Source organism: Triturus cristatus, chromosome 2_2 (assembly GCF_964204655.1).
Source record: "Triturus cristatus chromosome 2_2, aTriCri1.1, whole genome shotgun sequence".
In the NCBI taxonomy this organism is placed as follows: Eukaryota; Metazoa; Chordata; class Amphibia; order Caudata; family Salamandridae; genus Triturus; species Triturus cristatus.
In genome coordinates this window covers 316,855,457-316,876,134 of record NC_140582.1, presented here as the reverse complement: position 1 = coordinate 316,876,134, position 20,678 = coordinate 316,855,457, and the positions used below count along the sequence as shown (strand labels likewise).

The following is a 20,678-nucleotide window of genomic DNA, read 5'->3' as shown; positions in this document are numbered from 1 at the left end:
GAACAATCTGTGCTGGTATTCTGGCTCCCACACTGCGGTCTGGGCACAGGGGTCGCCCACGTCTGGCGCGGGAGGCCGCGGACGAGTTGCTCCTAATGTTAGACCACCCACGCTGAGACCACATGTGCATTCAGTGGTGCGGGGGGAGGGTCATTTGCTTCGTCCCAATGAATTAGGGGCGCGCCCAGTAGAGATTGGAGGGCTATCTCCTCAGTCGCTGTGTGGACAGGGCCCCCCCTGGGAGTCTGCGGGGGAGTCAAGGAACCTGCAGACAGCTATAATAGAGGTTGGCGAGGTCCATTTGTAGGTGTTGGACGGACCCGGGCTCGCGTCGCCCTTGCTGAGAGCCGTGGTCCTCTCCCGGCCTCACTGAGCGCCCGTTACGCCCGGTACCCGGAGCGCCCCGGGCAGGGTGTAGGGCCCGCCACTATCTCATGCCGAGCACCGGCATACTCCGTTGTTGTGGTCCGTCGTGCTGGCTCTCACTGATCCCCGGGGTCCCTCAGCGCACCGGGGGAATTCCAGGTGGTCCGCCGTGGCCAGATGGTGGATGGACCAGATGGGGGCGTATCTGCTGTCCCGGGTGCCCCTGGGGAGGCTGTCGTGGTGGCTGCAGAGTCGGAGGCCTCGCCGGAGGCGTATGAAGAGGTCCGACGCCACCCGGGTGGCCATGCCAAGGTCAGGCAGGATCTGCTAATGAGCCTGAGAATAAGAGTCGGAGGACCTCCGAACCACGCTGCCCTCGCTGAGATTCGGTGCCCCCCCACAGTTCCCCTGTGAGTAGGCTGCAACAGGTACCTGGAGCGTCCGGTAGTAGCGCCGAGGCTCGCTCCCGGCGTGCGTCAGGCGCCCAGCGCCCAAGATGGCGGATGGCTTAGGGGCGCCGACAATCGTCTGTACCGTGGCGCTCTGCGCTGTCCTCCTCTGGTCCGCCCCCGATCCTCCTCGTCCGGATGTCTAAGCGGGCTGAGTGCGGTGTGCCGACATCCCTGGGGTTTCTCCTGGCCCCGCCGCTTGTATCGCTCAGAAGACTGCCGGCGCCTTCTTGAGCCCTGGAGCGCGGCGCGAGCGGCTCCGTCCGAGGAAGCTCCGTTCTGAAGCGGTAGGTGTCCTCAGGCTTCCGCAGGCACCGCGCCGCCGCGCAGGCACATTCCGCCTTTCCCGGGTCCGCTGAGCACCCGTGGTGACGCTCAATATTGGCTGTGAAAGGCGCCCGAGCGTGGAGCCTCAGCAATGCATGTCTGCCATCGTGGCTTGCGTAGCCACGCCCCCTTTGCTATCCCTTCTCATACAAGATTAGTTTCGTTAGCTTCCTTAAATCCAAGGTTTTTTGAAAACCATTTTTTTTTTTAAACTTTATTTTTCATTTTGTAGTAACAACACAGTGGGTGGACATGTGTGGACAGCAACCTCATATGAGCATATGTTCAATATACCGTAGTTACCAGTGACACATGAGATTCAAACATCTGAAAAAACAATAATCATGGCATACATTTACAAGTACATATGGCTGTCAGTGAGGCTTATACATAGCAGTATTATGAATAATCACTTCCCTCACTGATTGACCCATCTCTCGCTAGCATTTGAGTCCCTTTGATCATTTGCATTCAAATGTGCAGTTAGAAGCTCCCTACATAAGTCTCTCCACATGCTAATGTCCTCTTCCAATTTCGCATCTTTCCTGTATGCTTTCATGTGAATTTTCCTCCGCAAGCGACCACTCGCGCACATCCTTCGACCAATTGTCTACTGAGGGGGAGCGTTTTCTCATCCATACTAGCTATCCTTCATCTTGCTAATACCAGGGTTAATTGCAACAATTTATAAGCCACCTTACGTTTCTTTGGTCTCAGTACTTGTCCCAACAGGCAAAGCATGGGGGTAACCTCCGCTCGAAGGCCAGTTCCCACCCTCACTTGCTCAATCACTCGTAGCCAGTATCGCTGTACCTCCACGCATCCCCATGCTAAATGTAGAAAATCCGCTCCTTGCCTGTTACCTCTAGGACACTCATGTGAGCGATTGGGGTCAATACAATTCAATCTCACAGCGGTCAAATAAACCCTATGCAGGAAGTTAAAGTGTATTAGCTTTAGGCGAGCATTACTGTGCGTGTTAGAGTGCGTGCTATTTTCCAAGTCTTATCTCCCATGTGCGTCTGCAGATCTCCATCCCAGGCGGCACATGCCCTAGGAGAAGGAGCCTTTTAATCCACCCTCATGACGTTATACAACAATGAGACCAATTCACTCCCACAGGTGAGCAATATATCCAGCTTTCCAGTTGTTTGAGGGGCATTTGGATATGTGGGCCAAGTCAGTGAGGCCCTTATACTGCAGATACTGCCCCAAACCAAACCCCTCACAAGCCTGCTCATATTTGATAATGGTGTCATTGGGGTACAGATCCACCAACACCTGGCAGCCACCCTCTTTCCAAGCCTGAAATGTCATATTTTTCACCATTTTACGCACTGGGGCTAGGATCCAGATATGTAAATCCTGGTGGAATGGTGCATGCTTGAGTATTCGCTCCACAAGCTTTTGCCAGAGATATGCTGTCTGTTTAACCACGTACTGCAAGTTTGTGGGGGTACCCGCCTCCTCCATCAAAATTGCCTGTAAGTTATCCGGCTGTATTCGCCCTCTGAGCAGAAGCTTCTCCCAATTATCGTCCTCGTCCAGCCACCAGGCTACAAGTTGGAGCTGCACAGCGAAGTAGTATATGTCTAGGCTGTGTGCTTCCAAGCCCCCCTCCTCATATTTCCTTGTTAATACCTGCATTGCTACACTACTGCACTTGCCCGCCCAGTATAAGGTCATCTGTCTGAATGCCACCATGGCTGTTCCATAACGAGTTTTGAAGTACGTATAGGCAATGGGACTGGACAACCATTTTGACCCCAGCAATTCTGCCCATGAGGGATAGTGGCAAGATGTTCGAAAAGGCCACTGAACGCTTCAGGGATTCAAGCACTCTCTTCACATTCATGTGTAAAATTTGTGTGTCCCGTGTGCCACTTGTATACCTAGATATCGGAAGTGACCAGTGTCCCACTTCAAGCCAAGCCTCGGCAGCCTTAAATCTAAAGTTAGGTATGATTCAGACTCCAGTAGGACTCCGTTGCGCATCCCTGGCTCATCTCCTCTCCTAGATCTGCACACCATTTTAGGCATTGGGGTTTTGCAGCTTATCATTGCCCATTGGTTGTTGGGCAGGAGAGCAGAAAGCTGGCAGTCCTGGCATGCCACCATTCTGGGTAGCATTCCAGATCTCTATTGGTTAAGGCGCCTAAGGGACAGGTTTGCAGGAGGTTGTTATGACAGAAAACCCCAAATGTACACTAAGCAACTCATAGTCCCACAAGAATGGTCCAGAAGGAGCGCTGCAAAGCGATAATAGAAATATGGCCACCCTTAGCAGAGGCAGAAGCACAAGCCACTGCTTGAATGAGTAGGGCAAAAGCATCACCTGGAGGTCAGCTGAGCCAAAGCGGCACCCATATGCCATTGCGCTCACATATTGGCCCTCTGTGGAACTTTAAAGTAGGTGTGCTTCATATCATGAGGGCGAACTATTAATTTTATTTTCATCTAAATGTTATTTCATTGTAACAGTCGAGTGATGCTTGTGAAATGTACACTATACACGATGCCACTGGAAAACCAACAGTTAATCCTTGCACTGTACACTTACCAAAGCTGTTTTTTTTTTTTTTTTTAAATCAAATATACTTTCTGTTTTTTAGGTTTATCAATTCACACCTTTCATGGGAACTTCTTTGTAAGATCTACTGATTTGCTCTCTCTTGCCAATATCAATCCTGATGCCGGCTTTGCTGTCCAGATGTCCATTGAGGAAAGCCTAACAGACACATCTCTGGTGTGTTTTCAGACAGCAGTTTTGTATACTTCCAGCAAAGGTAATATTATGCACCTGATTATTAGTTTCCTTAAGAATATTACCAATATAAACACCATGGTGTCCTCCCCATTCTAATGTAGTGAACATATTGCACTTTTTAGTTGTTATACATAACTAAACAGTCATTTATGCAAACTGATATTTCTCTGTTGCAACATTCCAGTTTCACTCTTTTTGTCAAGAAGCACCCTGTAAATTCAATAGGTTGCAGAATGTTTTCGTTATTTCCCAATTTTCATTTAAAAAAAAAAAAAGCAAATGTGAGTCATTGCAAAAAGTTTGATGTCATGATATGTTTCGTTCCACACTATAAACCCTTTTAGGTCTTGTCCACAGACACCTTTTAGCTGGCTGCTGTTGAAAGCATATTGTGAACAATACCAATGCTTAAAGTGGTCTTTTTGTCAGCCTGTTACAATTATTTAACTTTCTTGTCAATCCCATTTCCTTGATCTTATTCCATGGCTTTTCTTCCTCTTCTTGTGTTGGTCCCTCCACTGTAGCATAGCTTCTTTATCATCCTTTTGATTGGATGGTTTGTATCTATTCACAGCTCCACATCAGACAACTGTTCTTTTTCTATTGCTTCCAACACTTGATGGGATTGTATCTGTGTTTTTGTGCTCTCTCCCTCACTCCCATGTGCTACTTTACTTCTCACATCTCCTTCTGCGTTCTTCGTGTTGCTCCCATCAGCTCACTGTTACTCCCCCACCTTTACCGTCCCTCTCTATTTTACAACTTTTTATATTTATTTCTATTTAATAACCCCCATCCAGCTTCTACGTTGCTCCCCTCCACAGCCCCTGCTGTTCTACAGCGTTTACTCTCCACTCCACTGTTGTACCCCCTCCTCATCACCTTTTTTAAAATCATGTTTTCCTCTTTTTAGAGGGCCAATTCTGATGGATACATCTGCCAGTGGATTCCTCACCTTTTGAATATCCCCTGCGCCAGCATTCCACGGAACTTTTCTTCCCCAGCACTCCACGTCGACGTGGGCAACGTCATAATGCATCGGCTCCGCTCGCGACTCCGTTCGACGTCACCGGAGCCATAAGAAGCCCACGTCGGCGTGATGACGTCAGTTCCCTTTTTTCCGCGCCTTCGACGCGCAACGGTTTTTTCCCAGTGCTAGTTGGCTACTTTGTAGTTTAGCCGTGTTAATCTGTTAATTCGAGTATGTCTTCGACTAGAAAGTCGGGATTTAAGCCCTGTAGGGAATGTGGAGGTCGGATGTCGATGACGGATCCACACCAGAACTGTTTATGGTGCCTCTCTTCGGAACATGATATGGAGGAGTGCGGATGCTGTAGAAGCATGAACCCGAAAGCACTCAAGGAGAGGAAGACTAAGCTCTTCATGAAGAGGATCGGTGAGGAGAAGAGGGGGAGGAAAAAGGAGAAGTCGAAGAGGGGGTCATCGTCTTCGAAGTCTTCGAGGTCAAAGAAGCACCACAAGAAGAGGAAACATTCTTCTCGACGTCGGTCCTCGAGGTCCAGGAGGTCGAGGTCGGCTTCGCCCCTTCGACGCCGGAGAAAATGCTTGTCTCCTTCTCCTTCACCTTTGAAGTCACTGAGGTGTTCTCCTTCGAAGAAGCAGACTCCGGCTCAGTCCCCGACCCGGTCATCGGATCCGTCTGAGGAATCGACTCCGGTTCGAGTGGAGTCGGATGCTTCCATGCATGAACAGGAGCAGGAAGAGTCTGTTCCGGTGCCTGAAGAGTCTGAGGCTCTGATTGAAGATACTGCGGAGCCGATGCCGGTGACTCCACAAGGGGATACAGGGCCTGTTACTTTTCCTCAGTTCCCGGCTCCAGGTACAGATTCTACCAATTTCTTAAATGCTATGTATGGCATTTTTAATAGGGCGGCCTACCCATCCGGAGCACCAACTGGTCCCGTGGGTCCAATGGCATTTACACTAGGGGTGCCGCAGCAGTATGCTCAGGCCCCCTTTATGCCCTTTATGCCGATGGCGCCATCTTGGCAGTTTCCGGCGCCGTCTGGGGATCCGATTCGACCTCGGAAGGACCAGCGGACTTCGGAGCCTTCCTCGACGCCGAGGGCGACTCCATCGGCGCCGCGTCCGGTGCCGCCGCCGACTCCGGTACCTTTGGCTCCTCCGACGCCACGTACGACGTCGTCGACGCCGGCTACCCGGATCCGGTCGAGGAGGGAGGCCCAGAGGGTGTTGGAGGAAAGGAGATATCGGACGGATGTGGAAGAAGGTGAGGTTGACTCTTGTTCAGATGAATTTGAAGGCATTGATGAAGCTAGTGGTTTGGATACAACCACAGAGTGGGAGCATGCATCTGCCAGGTCTTCTCCACCTCAGGAATTGGCTCCCTATCATGTTGTGATCAAAAAGGCGGCAGAACTTTTGGATTTGCAGCTGCCTTCTGTGGAGTACAAATCCAACTTGCTTACAGAAGTGTTGCATTCACCATCATCAACATCAGAGCCTTTGTTGCCTTTCAATGAGGCCATCTTGGAGCCGGTCTTGGAGGTGTGGAAGAAACCCCTTTCATCTCCGGCGGTGTGTAGGCAGGTGGCAAGAAGGTACAAGGTTGCACCAGGGGATCCTGACTTCTTGTCAACTCATCCATCTCCGGACAGCTTGGTTGTGCAGGCTTCATGTTCCAAGCATGCTTCGGGTGCCTTCCCTCAGTCTCCGGCTGACAGGGAATCTAAAAAGGTTGATCAGGCAGCCAAAAAGACCTTTTCCACTGGAAGTATGGCGTTAAAATCAACTAATGCTACATGCCTGTTGGGGCGTTATGTGCATGCGCTAATGGACTCCATTAAGTCTTTGGCCCCTAAGTTGCCTGAGGGGGATAAGTCGTCCTTTTTGGAGGTTGTGGCAGACACTCAGGCGGCTGCCAGACAAGTTATCCAATCAGGGTTGGATACTGCGAACTCTGTGGCAAGGATCATGGGGTCGTCTGTTGCCGCAAGGAGGCAGGCTTGGCTCCGTACCTCTGGGTTCTCAGCTGATGTGCAAGCTACGCTGGTTGATCTGCCATTCGACGGACAGAAGCTGTTTGGGGAAAAGGCGGACTCTGCCCTGCAGCGATTTAAGGACAGCAGGTTGACTGCGAAATCCTTGGGACTGCAAGCTCCATCTAAGGGTTCGTCTTTTCGAAAATTATGGGGTTTTGGAAGATCGTCTTTTCGCTCTTACCGGCAGCCCCAACAGCAGCAGCAGCAACAGCAGAATCCCCTCTATAAGTCCTATAGGGGGAGACAAAGGGGTCGGAGAGGTTCTGGGCGCAACCCTTCTTCTTCCTCCTCCTCTTCTGCTCCCAATGAAGCTTCAGGGAAGCAGCCCTAGATCCCCCATCCCGGATCATGTAAGACCTGTGGGGGGTCGGGTGTCCTACTTTCTACAGGGTTGGAAATCTGTTACAACAGACCTTTGGGTTTTGAACCTCGTAGAGACTGGGTACGCCCTTCCCTTTCGGGAATTTCCTCCCCCTTGCCCTCCTTGCCAAGGTTATTGCTCGGAAGACCATCTGCTTCTCCTGCAGAAAGAAGTTCTGGCCTTGCTTCAGAAGGGTGCAATAGAGGTGGTTCCGGAGCAGGAAAGGAGTCAGGGAGGCTACTCCCGGTATTTCCTGATTCCCAAAAAGGACGGCAGATTGCGTCCAATCCTGGACCTCAGAATCTTGAACTTTTACCTGAAGCAGGAGAAATTCAAGATGCTGACCCTTGCGCAGGTTCTTCAAGCGTTGCAGCAAGGAGACTGGATGGTGTCGCTCGACTTGCAGGACGCGTACTTTCATGTCCCAATCCTGAAGTCGCACAGGAAGTATCTCCGTTTTACGGTTTGGGTCGCAACACTACCAGTTTGTGGTCCTCCCGTTTGGTCTTACTTCCGCACCTCGGGTCTTCACAAAGGTGATGGCAGTGGTGGCTGCTCATCTCAGGAGGTCGGGGATTCCAGTTTTCCCCTACCTGGACGACTGGCTTCTGAAGGCAGAGTCCCCAGAGATGGTGCAGCGTCATCTGCAGGTAACATCTCAGCTGTTATTCGACTTGGGTTTTTCGATCAATGTGCCCAAATCTCACCTGGTGCCCTCTCAACGCAACCTGTTCATAGGGGCGGTACTGGACACTACTGTGTGTCGAGCATTCCCTCCACCTCAAAGGATTCTCGACATTCAGGAGATGGTCCCTTTATTCCACAATGGAGCGGTTGTTCCAGTTCTGAAGGTCCTTCGCCTGCTCGGTCTGTTCGCTTCCTGCATTCTGTTGGTCAACCATGCACGCTGGCACATGAGGGCGCTCCAGTGGTGCCTCCGCAAGCAGTGGTATCAGCACAACGGGGATCTCGGGGAGTCGATCAGGATCTCCAGAGAAGCTGCAGCGGATCTGTCTTGGTGGAGCGTGGAGGGCAATCTGTCTCAAGGAAAGCCCTTCCATCTTCCTCCTTCGGTGGCCACAGTGATAACGGATACATCCACCTTAGGGTGGGGTGCGCATCTGGGGGACCTGGAGATCAAAGGACTTTGGTCTCCAGAGGAAAGGTTGCTTCACATCAACCTTCTGGAGTTGCGGGCGATCCGTTTGGCGCTCAAGGCCTTCCTCCCTTCCCTTCACGGTCAGTCGATTCAAGTCCTGACAGAGAACACGACCGCGATGTGGTATGTCAACAAGCAGGGAGGAGTGGGGTCTCTTTGTCTTTGCCGAGAGGCTTTACGTCTATGGTCCTGGGCTCAGGACCATCAGATTTGTCTGATGGCAAATCATCTGGCCGGGGTGCTGAACGTGCGTGCGGACAGTCTCAGTCGGCAGTTCTCCGCCGACCACGAGTGGAGGCTCCATCCGGAGGTAGTTCGTCACGTCTTTCGGACGTGGGGAACTCCTCGGGTGGATCTGTTTGCCACTTTCGAGAGCACGCACTGCCCGTCATTCTGCAGTCTCCAGGGGGCGTTGGGGGACGCGTTTCAGTTGAGTTGGGGCTCGCAACTCCTTTACGCGTTTCCTCCCATACCCTTGATTCCTCTAGTTCTGAGGAAGATTCGCCAAGACCGGGCCCAAGTCATATTGGTCGCCCCGGACTGGCCAAGAAGGGTGTGGTACACAGATCTTCTCCACCTCTCCTCGTGCCCTCCGCTCCGTCTCCCTCTGAGGGCAGACCTCCTCTCGCAGTCGGAGGGGCAGGTTCTACACCCTCACCTCCAGAGCTTACACCTTCATGCCTGGAGATTGAACGGGGCAACCTGAGTTCCTTCTCTCTCCCACCTGATGTGGTGGACGTTATTTTATCGGCCAGGCGACTCTCCACCAAGTCCATTTACTCCTACAGGTGGTCAAAATTTGTAAAATGGTGTGGAGAGAGGTCCATTGACCCTTTAAAGGCTCATCTTTCCAATGTGCTCCAGTTTGCTCTTTCCTTGGCTCAGCAGGGCTTTGCTGTGGCTACGGTCAAGGGCTACCTTTCGGCCTTATCGGCATTTCTGTGTCTCCCAGATCAACCTTCACTATTTAAATCTGCGGTTGTTCTGAGGTTCATCAAGGGCCTTACAAACATGTTTCCTCCTACTCCATTTGTAATGCCTCAGTGGGACCTTAATCTTGTTTTAACCTTTCTAATGGGGTCCCCATTTGAGCCTCTACATAGTTGTCCTTTGAGGCTGTTGTCCTTTAAGGTGGTTTTTCTTGTGGCCATAACCTCGGCAAGGAGGGTAAGTGAGCTTCAAGCTCTTAGTTCCAAACCTCCTTTTCTTACCTTACATGCTGAAAGGATGGTTCTCAGGACCAGGGCTGCTTTCCTGCCTAAAGTTGTCACTCCGTTTCATTTGGGGCAGTCCATTACTCTCCCTGTTTTTTACCCACCTCCTCATCCTTCCAAAGAGGAGGAAAGACTCCATCGCCTGGATCCAAAGAGGGCTGTGAGTTTTTATTTGGACAGAACCAAGGACTTTTGCCTTGATGACCAGCTCTTTATTGGATACGTTGGTCGTTCTAAGGGTAAAGCGGTGCACAAGCGCACGCTGTCGAGATGGATAATACTAGCTATAAAGATCTGCTACGCCCTGGCTGGTAAGACCCCTCCTGAGGGCATTAGGGCTCATTCAACTAGAGCTAAGTCATCTACGTCTGCTTTGGCCCGGGGTGTTCCTGTGGCAGATATTTGTAAAGCCGCGACTTGGGCCTCCCTCCATACTTTCGCAAAGCATTATTGCTTGGACTCTGAGATGAGGAGGGAGGGCCACTTTGCGCGCTCTGTCTTGCAAGACTTTCTGGTGTAGGAAGGTGGACACCCTCCTCCGGGAGTGGGGACTGCTGTGGGAATCTATTCACAAGGTGAGGAATCCACTGGCAGATGTATCCATCAGAAGAACAAGTTACTTACCTTCGGTAACGCTTTTTCTGGTGGATACAGTATCTGCCTGTGGATTCCTCACTGGCCCACCCGCCTCCCCGTTGTCCACCTTCATATACCATGAAAAAGGTCTTGTAGATATGTGTTTTTGCTGTATGGTACAGTTGTAGGAAATGCTTGTTTTTCTTTGCATTCCTTTCTTTTGCATATTATATATATATGTTATGGTTTATTGTATACTGTGTATACTTTGAGTCTGTCGTTAGTCCACCTGTTCGCCTCGAAGGCACGGGGAAAAAATGGGTGGAACTGACGTCATCACGCCGACGTGGGCTTCTTATGGCTCCGGTGACGTCGAACGGAGTCTCGAGCGGAGCCGATGCATTATGACGTTGCCCACGTCGACGTGGAGTGCTGGGGAAGAAAAGTTCCGTGGAATGCTGGCGCAGGGGATATTCACAAGGTAAGGAATCCACAGGCAGATACTGTATCCACCAGAAAAATCGTTACCGAAGGTAAGTAACTTGTTCATTGGGTGTGTGCTATCTTGAAACTGTGAACTTAAACAAAAAAAATTTAATTGCTGCAGTGCATTGACTTAATTGCTCACATGCATGGTGATGCATACGTGCATAAAAGACAGCTCATTTTTTTCGGATGCGGAAAAGTACTGGCAAAGTCAAAAGGGTAATGTAAAACTATTGATAGGTGATACTTGTTGGCTTTACCAGTGCTTTTTGTATTGTACTGCTTAAAGAGTATTATTGGACCCTTTCTGTAATTGTTTTTTGACCACATAGTTAAACCTATGTCTCTTAATATACTTTTAACTTTAAGTATTTTTCATGCTTTGTCATTTTAACTGTAGTAGCCGACTTTTCTCGAATAACACTAGAATTTAAGAAATGCGGACTGTGATAGTAAGCGGTTGTTGCTCACCAACACACTGCCTGAGTCTTCCTGGACACAGAAATGTTTTCAGATGTTTTCTGAAACTACAAGTATGTTCCCTCTCCTTTATATGTTAAGGTAGTAAGTTCCAAAATCTAGTCGTAACTGGTCACAATTTTCGTCTACCCGCTATTTCATACTGTTAGCTTGTGGGATACGGACAGTTTACCATTTGGTAACTTTAATTTCTGTTCTTCTATCTGTTTATTGTACATACATTTTTGAATGCCCTTCTCTGGCTGATGATGGGATTCTGTGCACTTCTCTGTACAAAGGTTTGAGCTGGCCATCATTTATTTTTTGTTTCATCAAGCATGAACTGCATTCTTTATTAGCTCTGAATCCTACTTCAGGCGGGGTTTTAGAAGATCCATATTCAAGTTCTGACAAAGACTCTGTTTGTCATTTCTACTGATGTGACTGAACTCAACTTCCCAGTGGGATATATGGAGGAACTCTTTACATGTGATCCTTATTTCCACATTTCAATTATTGAGAAACCTCTGAAGTGTCCAAGATTCCTGCTGACTAATGATCACTTCAGGACAAAGTCGTTCCATTTGGACTAAAGTCAGCCCCAATGACATTCTCCATATGTGTGGTAGCCACATACTTAATTAAACAAAATGATTTTTGTTTATCCCTGTCTGCATGGCTGGCAGAACAGAGTTCCAACACCACATTAAGCATTGCACCACTATCAGATGACACTAACCATCCTTTGCTGTCGGGGCTTGCTAGTCAGCCACACAAAATCAGCAGCATTCCCAGTTCAATCTACTCACTTTCAGAGTGTGATGTTGGGCGCTCATATAAAAAGTCTACCTTTAAGAGAAGAGACTTTCATCTATCCACCTAAAGCGAGTAAGTCTTATAAAAGCAATAAATCAAACTGCACTCCAGGAGTCTTCTCTGTTAGAATAATGGCTCCCTACATATTCCTGTAACCTAATTCAAGACTGCACATGAGGCCTCTTAAGCCAATAGGTCTAATGGGGCTAATATTTCAGCATCTTTAAATACAGATTTGCCTTATTCTGCAATTCAGTAATTCTCCTGGTAATGCCGGTCACAGAATCTGTTGAAGGATGTACCATTCCATTACAATATTCTAACATAGAAAGCTCTGACAGATGCCTCTCTCTTGGGATGGAGTGCCTTACATGGATCATCTTCAACTGTATGTGGCAAGATGAGATGCGTTCCAGGGCTGTTACTCTGGAAGCCTATTACATTTGGAAACAGTTCAGAACAAGAAATTTACAAATAATGACTATACATCTCCAAGGTGTACAGAATGCAGAGGCAGTCTCATTTGGCATAACTTTCCAGGAAAATCATGAGTGGGGATTTATTGACAAAGTTATGCAAGATGTCTTTCACAATTTGGGGTTTCCTCATTTTAGACCTCTTTACAGAGCCATGAAACAAGAAATGCCTGGACACTGCCTCCAGGTTCCATCGGCCAGCATGAAGGGAATGCACTTTTGATAGATTGTTTGTGGAGCTAGATTGTTTGGGATATTTCTTTAAGCTTTTTGTGTAATATACCTGATCCTGTTGGTACTAACCAAGCTATACTACAGCAAAGCCAGGAGGATCCTCATTGCTTCAGAATTGATGGCCTCTTTGATAGTGGTTCACTGACCATCTAAATCTGTTGAAGCTACCACACAGCATTCTTTCATGACAAACCCTCTCCTTCACAATTTGTGGAGCAATATCCTAGATTCTGACCTTCTGTTGTTGAAATTGGCGTTCTGATGGATACTTCTGGCTACAGATTACTCACATTGTGAATGTCCCCACAGATGCCAGGCTGGAGCGGGAAAACTCAAAAGCTGTGCTTCAGCGCTTCAGTAGGTATTGCTGACTGACTTCCTGTCAATGCCCTCCCACTCTAGAAATGACTAATGGTGGTGCTTATAAACGCCACCCATGTGCGCTAACATAAGCTCCTCTTTCCACAACTTCAGACACGGATCCGGTTTTCCACTCCTTCTTTCTTCACACTTCGATGAGATGTTTCTTCAAAAATGTTCCATTGTGCAAGGGATTCACCCCCCAAAATCGCTGAATTCAAACCGTGTAGAGACTGTTGCAAACAGATGTCTGTGCGGCCTTGCAGTGTACCTCTAGAGTTTAGGGTCATCACATGACTCCAAGGCCTGTGGCAACAGCATCCAGGTGAGCCTTAAGCCCAAAATGAGTTTGAGGCAAAGCTCTATGCAGTGACTCATTGGAAGGCTCCATGCCAGTTTCGCTCCAGGTCAATGTCGAAGGTGAGGACCTGCTCCAGTTTTTGTTCTTGAATTCGTTTATGGGGCAGAGCTTTCACGTGATCCAAGTCTTCAAGTAAGTCGAAGAAGAAACTCAAGATGTCCAAGAGAGTCTCTGCCCCTTCCTGCCACTGTTGATCTCCAGAGAATGTGAGAGGATGTTACTGTGCCTCCAGGTCTTGCTCCGGTTCCACAGAGGAGCCAATTCCATCTCTGGTCCAGTTGCACCCAGAGTTCCTGGGAGCATCAATGATATTGCAGCAGGTAAAGGTGTTTGATGAGGCCATGCTGCGCACCTTTGACTCGTTTGTTGGCTCCCTTTGACGCACCATTGGGCCCCAAGTACCCACTGGGACTGCCAGTAAGGTTACTGCTGTCCGATTCACCTTCAGTGCCGTGTGGACCCCTTGAACTTGTTTTGGGTTCCATGCCAGCATCGGTACTAGCACCAAATCTGCACCAGTTCCTCCACACCAGCACAGATGCCACCAGGGCCAGAGGATGACCCCTACCTATTGTGGTGTCCAACTCCAAGCTGTCATCGTCGCAACAGCGGGCAAGTCAAGATCTTGATGTGCCACAGCCTCTGCTGAACCCATCTGACTTTGGCACAATTCCCCAGCCATCCAGTCGTGCATAGACATTGCACCAGTGGCTTAGCTTGGTTTCTGACTAGAGCCAGCCTTATAAAGATGATAATGGTGGTGATGAGGAAGGATTTCCCCTATCCTATGATAACTGGTATATGGAGCTAGAAAATGCCAGTTGGCTGGACACCTTACACAACACTGGGCTGTTAACACCCAGCTCCCTAATGTCCCCCTGTACTCCCCACGGGCCACCAACAAAATAAAGCACTTCATTTGCTACAGTAATAACGAGGGCCACTGAGGTCCTTGACCTTCATCTTCTCCCTACTATGGGGGTAAAAGACACTAACGTGTTAACAGAGGTCCTACAGTCTGTGCAAGCACGGACCAAACCTCTGTTGCCCTTCAGTGAATCCCTTACTGAACACACTGATGGGCACTTGGGCTAAATCATGCTCTGGCCACCCAGCCAACCGAAAGATTCCCCTCAGCCATCAGTCTGCAGCAGCAGATCCAGACTTTCTCACACAGCACCCCACACCTGAAAGTTTGGTGTTCCAGCTCCTCACCAGTAGAGTCAACCTCAACTCCTTTCCTACAGGGGTGACAACAAATCACTTCCAACAAATGGGTCCTGCAGATGGTCCAAAGGGGCTTTGCCCTGCCATTCCTTTCTGACCCATTGTACCTGCCACCTACTTCACACTACTTCTCAGAGTACCATATGGCTGTTTTATGCAAGGAAGTGCTTGCTCTTTTGGCCAAAGAAGCCATAGAAAGACTAATGGCCTTGGAACTACGAACAAGGTGTTATTTCTGCTACCTCCTTGTCCTGAAGAAGGGCGAATGCCTCTGTCCAATCCTGGATCTTCACCATCTCAATGCCTTTCTGCATGAGAACAAATTCAAAATGCTTTTCTGGCCCAGCTTTTCTCTGCCCTGGGTCCCGGATACTGGATGATGACATTGGACCTGCAGAAAGCTTCTATTTGCTTCCTGTTCTGAAGGCCCTTAACCACAACCGCAGTTCAAGGTGGGCCATGAGCACTTTCAGTTTTCTGCGCTCTCTTTCGGCCTCACGCGTGCCCCTCGGGTGTTTACCAAAGTGATGGTGACTGTCGCTGCCCATCATTGGTGGTGGAAGGTACTAGTCTCCTACCTCAACGACTAGCCGCTAAAGGTGAGCTCACCATAGTTAGTTATGGACCACCTCCAGACTATAACAAACCTTTTGACATAGTCGGGGTTCTCAATCGACCTACCAATGTCACACTGGACTCACAGAGGCTCCCCTTCATTAGAGCCATTCTGGATATGGTGCTCTTTCAAGCTGTTCCTTAGGGCCACTGAGACAAGCACATTTGGCCTATATCCAGATGATTCTGCATCGGTCCTAGACATCAATGAGGATGACTGATGCTTTTGGTCCTACAAGTCTCTTGCATCCTACTCGCTGACCCTGCCAGGTGGCACATACAAGCTTTGTGGTGGGACGTAAAGTCTCAGTGGGCCCAGCACCAACAGAAGCTGTCATCCCATACAGTTGTGGGAGAAGACTGCAGAAGACTTGCAGGGTTGGTTGCTCAACCACACTGGACTATTGGAAATACCTCCCTCTTTTCCACCTAGAGGTGATGGTGGTGAGGGATGCGTTTCTACTGGGTAGGTGAGGTCAGCTGGCAGCAGTGGCGATCAGAGGAGTCTGATCTCTGGCGAAGACTTACCTCCACATCATTTGCTGGAGTTGAGGGCGATTCGCTTTGTGCTGAAGGGCTCCACCACCCGCCATAAAGAGACAGTTTGTGCAGATTCTAAAGGACAACCTCTGCAGAGAGGGCCAGGTCCAACAGACCCCAAAAGGGCCCTCAGCTTTAACATCAGTTGTACCAGAGAACATCAGGTGGAATATAAACTCTTTTTAGGGTGTTCTGGGGCAAAGAATGGCAGGACAGTATGGAAAGGGTCCATCTCTAGATGGCTAGTCGGCTGCATTAAGATCTATTACGCACTCGCTAAGAAGCTGTCTACATAGTACATAAGGGTCTACTCCACCAAGGCCAATGGCATGCACAGTGCCTGTCCTGGATATTTGTTAGGCAACAATGTGGATATCAGTGCACACATTCTCAAAGCACTACTGCATTGAAAGTCTGGTCTGTTAAGGCTCAGTCCTGCAGGACCTTTTAGTGTGAGCCATTCCACAGTTCTGCCTTCTTGGGGAGGTACTGCTTTGGTATCTATTCTAGCGTGAGGAATCTGCAGTTAAAAATATCCATCAGAAGAACAAGTTAATTACTTTCAGTAATACTCTTTCTGGTGGATACTCTATCTAATAGCAGATTACTCACCACCTTCAGAGCTCCCTATTCTGCGGTGTGGATTCTTCTACCTAAGAAAGATCTCCATCTAGGAATGTGCACACTGGTTTGTTGACTTTGCTCATGGACTCCACGTTTGAGGGAGCAGAAGAGTTTGTGGAAGAAACTGATTTCGGCACGTATTGGTGGCACTTGCATGTGGCTCCATTTATTGCTTCTGGAGGGGAATGTCGCCAATTCAGAGTTGCATGAAACAACCTACCGGTGTTCAGGCGCATTACTTTTGAGTTGTGCGCATCCAGTCTTGCAGCTGGGGGGGGGGGGAATTTACATGGTGGATAGACTATTCACCAGGAAAAGCATTATTGAAGGTAAGTAACTTGTACTTTTGGAGTCTGAACACATTCAATACGGGCTTCTGATTCTGCTGCAAGATTCTATAGATATTCTGAAATAGGCTAAGCATCCATAATACAGCATACTTATTACACTTTTAAATGGAAGAGGTTCTGCATCTAGTGTATTGAAAATCTCTTTAACCCTATCTGATATCAGGAAAAATGTGTGTTTCCCTGCCTGCTGCTCTTCTTAGTTAAGGTACAGCCTAAAGCTATTCCTGCCTATAAAAAAATATAATTCAGAAGCCTATTTCTTCAGAGGCCCAGTGGTTAAATGTTTTCTACAGTGTTAGACTTGGGGGTCTCTAGTTGGCACAGGTATGCACTTGTGACAAATAGGGACCTCCTCCTCTAGTCAGGGTAAAGGGGTACACTCCTAAAATAACCCCTGATCACCCCCTTGGTAGCTTGGTTAGACAAGAAAATACCTACTTTCTAAAAGTGGTATTTTCAAACACAGAATGTTAAAACCAACTTCACTAAAAGATGTATTTTATCATTCTGAGTTCAGGCATACTAAATTCGAATTTCTACCATGTTGCCTGAGTCAGTTAGGATTATAAGATGTAATAACCAAACTGCACATTCTGGCCTATGGAGAACAGGTAGCCTTGCAATAGTGAAAAACGAAAATGGCTGTAATTCACTATTAGAACATGCCACACACACCAGGGCATGTCCTACCTGGTCCTTACAATGCACCCTGCCCTTGGGCCTACCTTAGGGGTGTCTGATATGAAGAAAAGGGAAGGTTTAGGGACTGGCAAGTGAGTGCACTTGCCCAGTCAGCATGACAGTACCAGACTGCACGCAGGCTCTGCAATGGCAGACCATAGACACACTTTTACAGGCTGCTTCTGTGGGTGGCACAACCAGTGCTGCAAGCCCACCAGCAGCATTTGGATTTACAAGCCCTGGGCACTCCTGGTGCACTGTACTAGCGTCTGACAGCTAAACCAAACCAACCAATCATGGAATCACAAATTCATACATTAATTTACTATAGGGAGCACTTGTACTGTGGCACTGGACATCAGTGGCACAGTGCCCTGAGCAACTAACACCAGCAAAAACACCTGAGGCAACAGCAAAAAATGGAAGGGAGACCCACGCCAATGTGCCAGGTCTAACATACAGGTTATTCAGAAGGTGTTCCCACCTGTCAAAAAAACTTCTCCAACTTGAGAACCTAGCATAGTCCTGTCTAAACAAATGGATCTGCCTTTTGAACCTATGCATAAAGTATCCTTACAGCATCTCTAAGAACACGTTGCTTATGAGGACTTATTGAAGCTTCCTCCTTAAACTTATGTCATATTTTCAGATCAGTCAAACCACTTTACTGCCAACATTTGTATAAAGATCATCTTCTCCAGTGGAAAGATCTCGTCACCTTTTGATGATATGAGAAGGTTTACATTTTAAATACATAAAACAGTTACTATTCAATTATGGGCTTTTTACTACCAATAGATAGTGTCTGGCATTTTACTTTGTTATAAACTGGCTAGCAAAACTCTGTGTGGCAGAGCTAAAGCACAATTCCCTAGGAACAAAGCAGCTGCAGTGGTTCACCTAAAAAAATGCCACTTTGGCGGTCTGGCCTTACATTTACAGGGTAAAACTATCCCCAGTTGGGTGAATGCCCAGGTAAGCAAGGCTTCCTTGAGGAACCTTTGTCTAAACCGCATAATCCTTGTTCATTACTTCACTTTTATGTGTTATGGGCTTGCTATTCTGTTCAGTGTTTATGGCTATTACAGAGGGTCCTTTGACGGATTAGAAAAGGTACTTCTCTGTAATCCTAGCTCTCCTCCAGGGGAATACTCATGAAATGATAAGCAACCTTCTCGGAGGGGAAGTTGCCCTCCAATGAAGACCTACCTTGTTGGAAGTACCAGGGCTCAAAAGCATGCACTCTGTGGGTCTCCCACACAGGATTTCATTAATCTAATATGCATTTGTCCCGCCTTAGGTTTAAAATGCCATCAACTGTTGAAAACACAATTTAATGAAAGAGGCATCCGCTCCTGCAGAACTGCCATATTAAAATGCCGTGACTCGAACGACAGGCAACTTATTTGCCACTCAACCAAGTTTTAATCCGTTATAAGAAAGTATTGACACAATGAAATTGGTCACAGAGTCGTCTAGTGGTTATCGTCTGTCTTTTTAAAAAACAACTGAACTGAAAAGAGAAATATCAATTAATTTTAACATATTGTATAAAAAAGGTGATGTATCACACATTCATAGCAATTTTTGAACTTTCAAATTGAAAGTTTAAAGAAATAGATGTAACGATAAGTTTTAACTTGTTTATATGTCCGTGGGCTTTTAATGGTACAATGTATCCGGTATTTTGAAACATTGTTTTGGTTTTAATTAAATAAACAATAAAACAATTTCACTTGTAGCAGTGTGATGGCGAGTAATTGTGTGTGTACTGATTAACAGCGACGGCAGTGGCAATGGGTGGTGCAAGCGGTGGTAGCCTCATAACAAGGGCACTGGCACTTTTTTTTTTTCAAACTAAGCACTTGCTGTAGGCGCTGCTTCTCCAGAAGTGACATATTTGGTTCTAAGTTCTAACGAAGGCAGCAGAGGACTTATAGATTCCTTTTCCCACTGTAGATGGTTAGCCTAACATTTTGGCTGGGTTTTGTAACCTTCTGCAGCAGCATCTGGAATTCTCTTGCCCTATAAGGATGCCCTTCTGGAACACCTAAAAGCTGCTTGGGTTAGGCTCACCTCAGCTCTGGCTGTTAGCCGCCTTATTGCAAGTAGGTACAGACTTAGCCCAGGTGGCCAGCTTTCTCTTCAACTCACCCATCACTATAAAGCCTGGTAGTGCAAACTTCACCCTGCACCAGACAAAATCCTGCTTCATCAGCCCCTGTGGACAGATGATCAAAATAACTGTAGGAGGTTTGTGAAAAGGCCTTTTCAGCTGGAAGCATGGCTTTGAGGTCCGTGGAAAGCCTGGGTGCTCACTTGATACAACTATGCCTTATGGGAGATAGCTAACACAGAAGTTACAAGTCACCCACACCTCCATTGGGCCAATTGTGCTGAGAAGTTGAGAGATAGCCATGATGCCTCCGGCCAGATAACCTGGACATGGTGTCTCCGTAGCCAGGGCAATGGGATCATACATTGCTCAGAGCAGGCACACTTGATTTCATTCCACCAGGCTCTCTGGCAATGTGCAGGCGAGCCTCATGAGTATGCCATTTGATGGGTCTTGCATGCTTGGTGACAAGGTTGATGCTGCACTTGACAGCGATTCAGAGTTAGTAGAACTACTTCCTGGTCTCTCTGCCTCTAAGCCTGATCTGGGACTAGAGACAATTCTGTAAATGTTGGGGGTTTCGCAGCACCAGCCCTTTCAGCTGGTCGAAAATGCCAACCAGATGTCGCACCAATACAGGGGCAGATTCCAATGCCAAGGAAATCAAGTGGATACTTTGTCTACCTGCTAAAGAAAATTACACACAGAGGAAATAGCAACCTTTACAGAATGTCACATGACATTCCTGCACTTAGCGCAGCTTTCCAGACATACTTCTTTTTGGGAATATTCATGAAGAGAAAAAAGCAAAAGTACGCTTAGCTTTAGGCATAAATCTTTTTTTTTTTTTCTTAATTTGGGATTTAATCTCAAGTCTTTAGCGTTAATTTAGGTTTTTTGCAAGGACCAGTGTACCAATTCTTAGTCTTTTTGCCATGTAATGCACTTGTTCTGATTTAAGCCAGGTAAGTTACAGCACAGAAAAACATGGTCATAGGCAAACAAGTATATTTTGTTTAAAAACATTGAATTTAATTTCAACATCCTGTTATTTGAAACTGAAACACTTTTTCCATTTTTTTTTGGTCTTG

General features: G+C 47.6%; 1 protein-coding gene across 5 annotated transcripts in view; it reads left to right on the top strand.

Moving 5' to 3' along the window:
* The window catches only part of SEC24B (SEC24 homolog B, COPII component), a 678,312-nt gene that overhangs the window by 350,165 nt on the left and 307,469 nt on the right, over positions 1 to 20,678 (top strand). For all 5 annotated transcript variants that reach the window (XM_085641377.1, XM_085641376.1, XM_085641375.1 and 2 more), the window contains one exon: positions 3,755 to 3,928. In XM_085641377.1, coding sequence (XP_085497503.1) covers positions 3,755 to 3,928 — 174 coding nt within the window. The remainder of the gene's footprint in view (positions 1 to 3,754; positions 3,929 to 20,678) is intronic.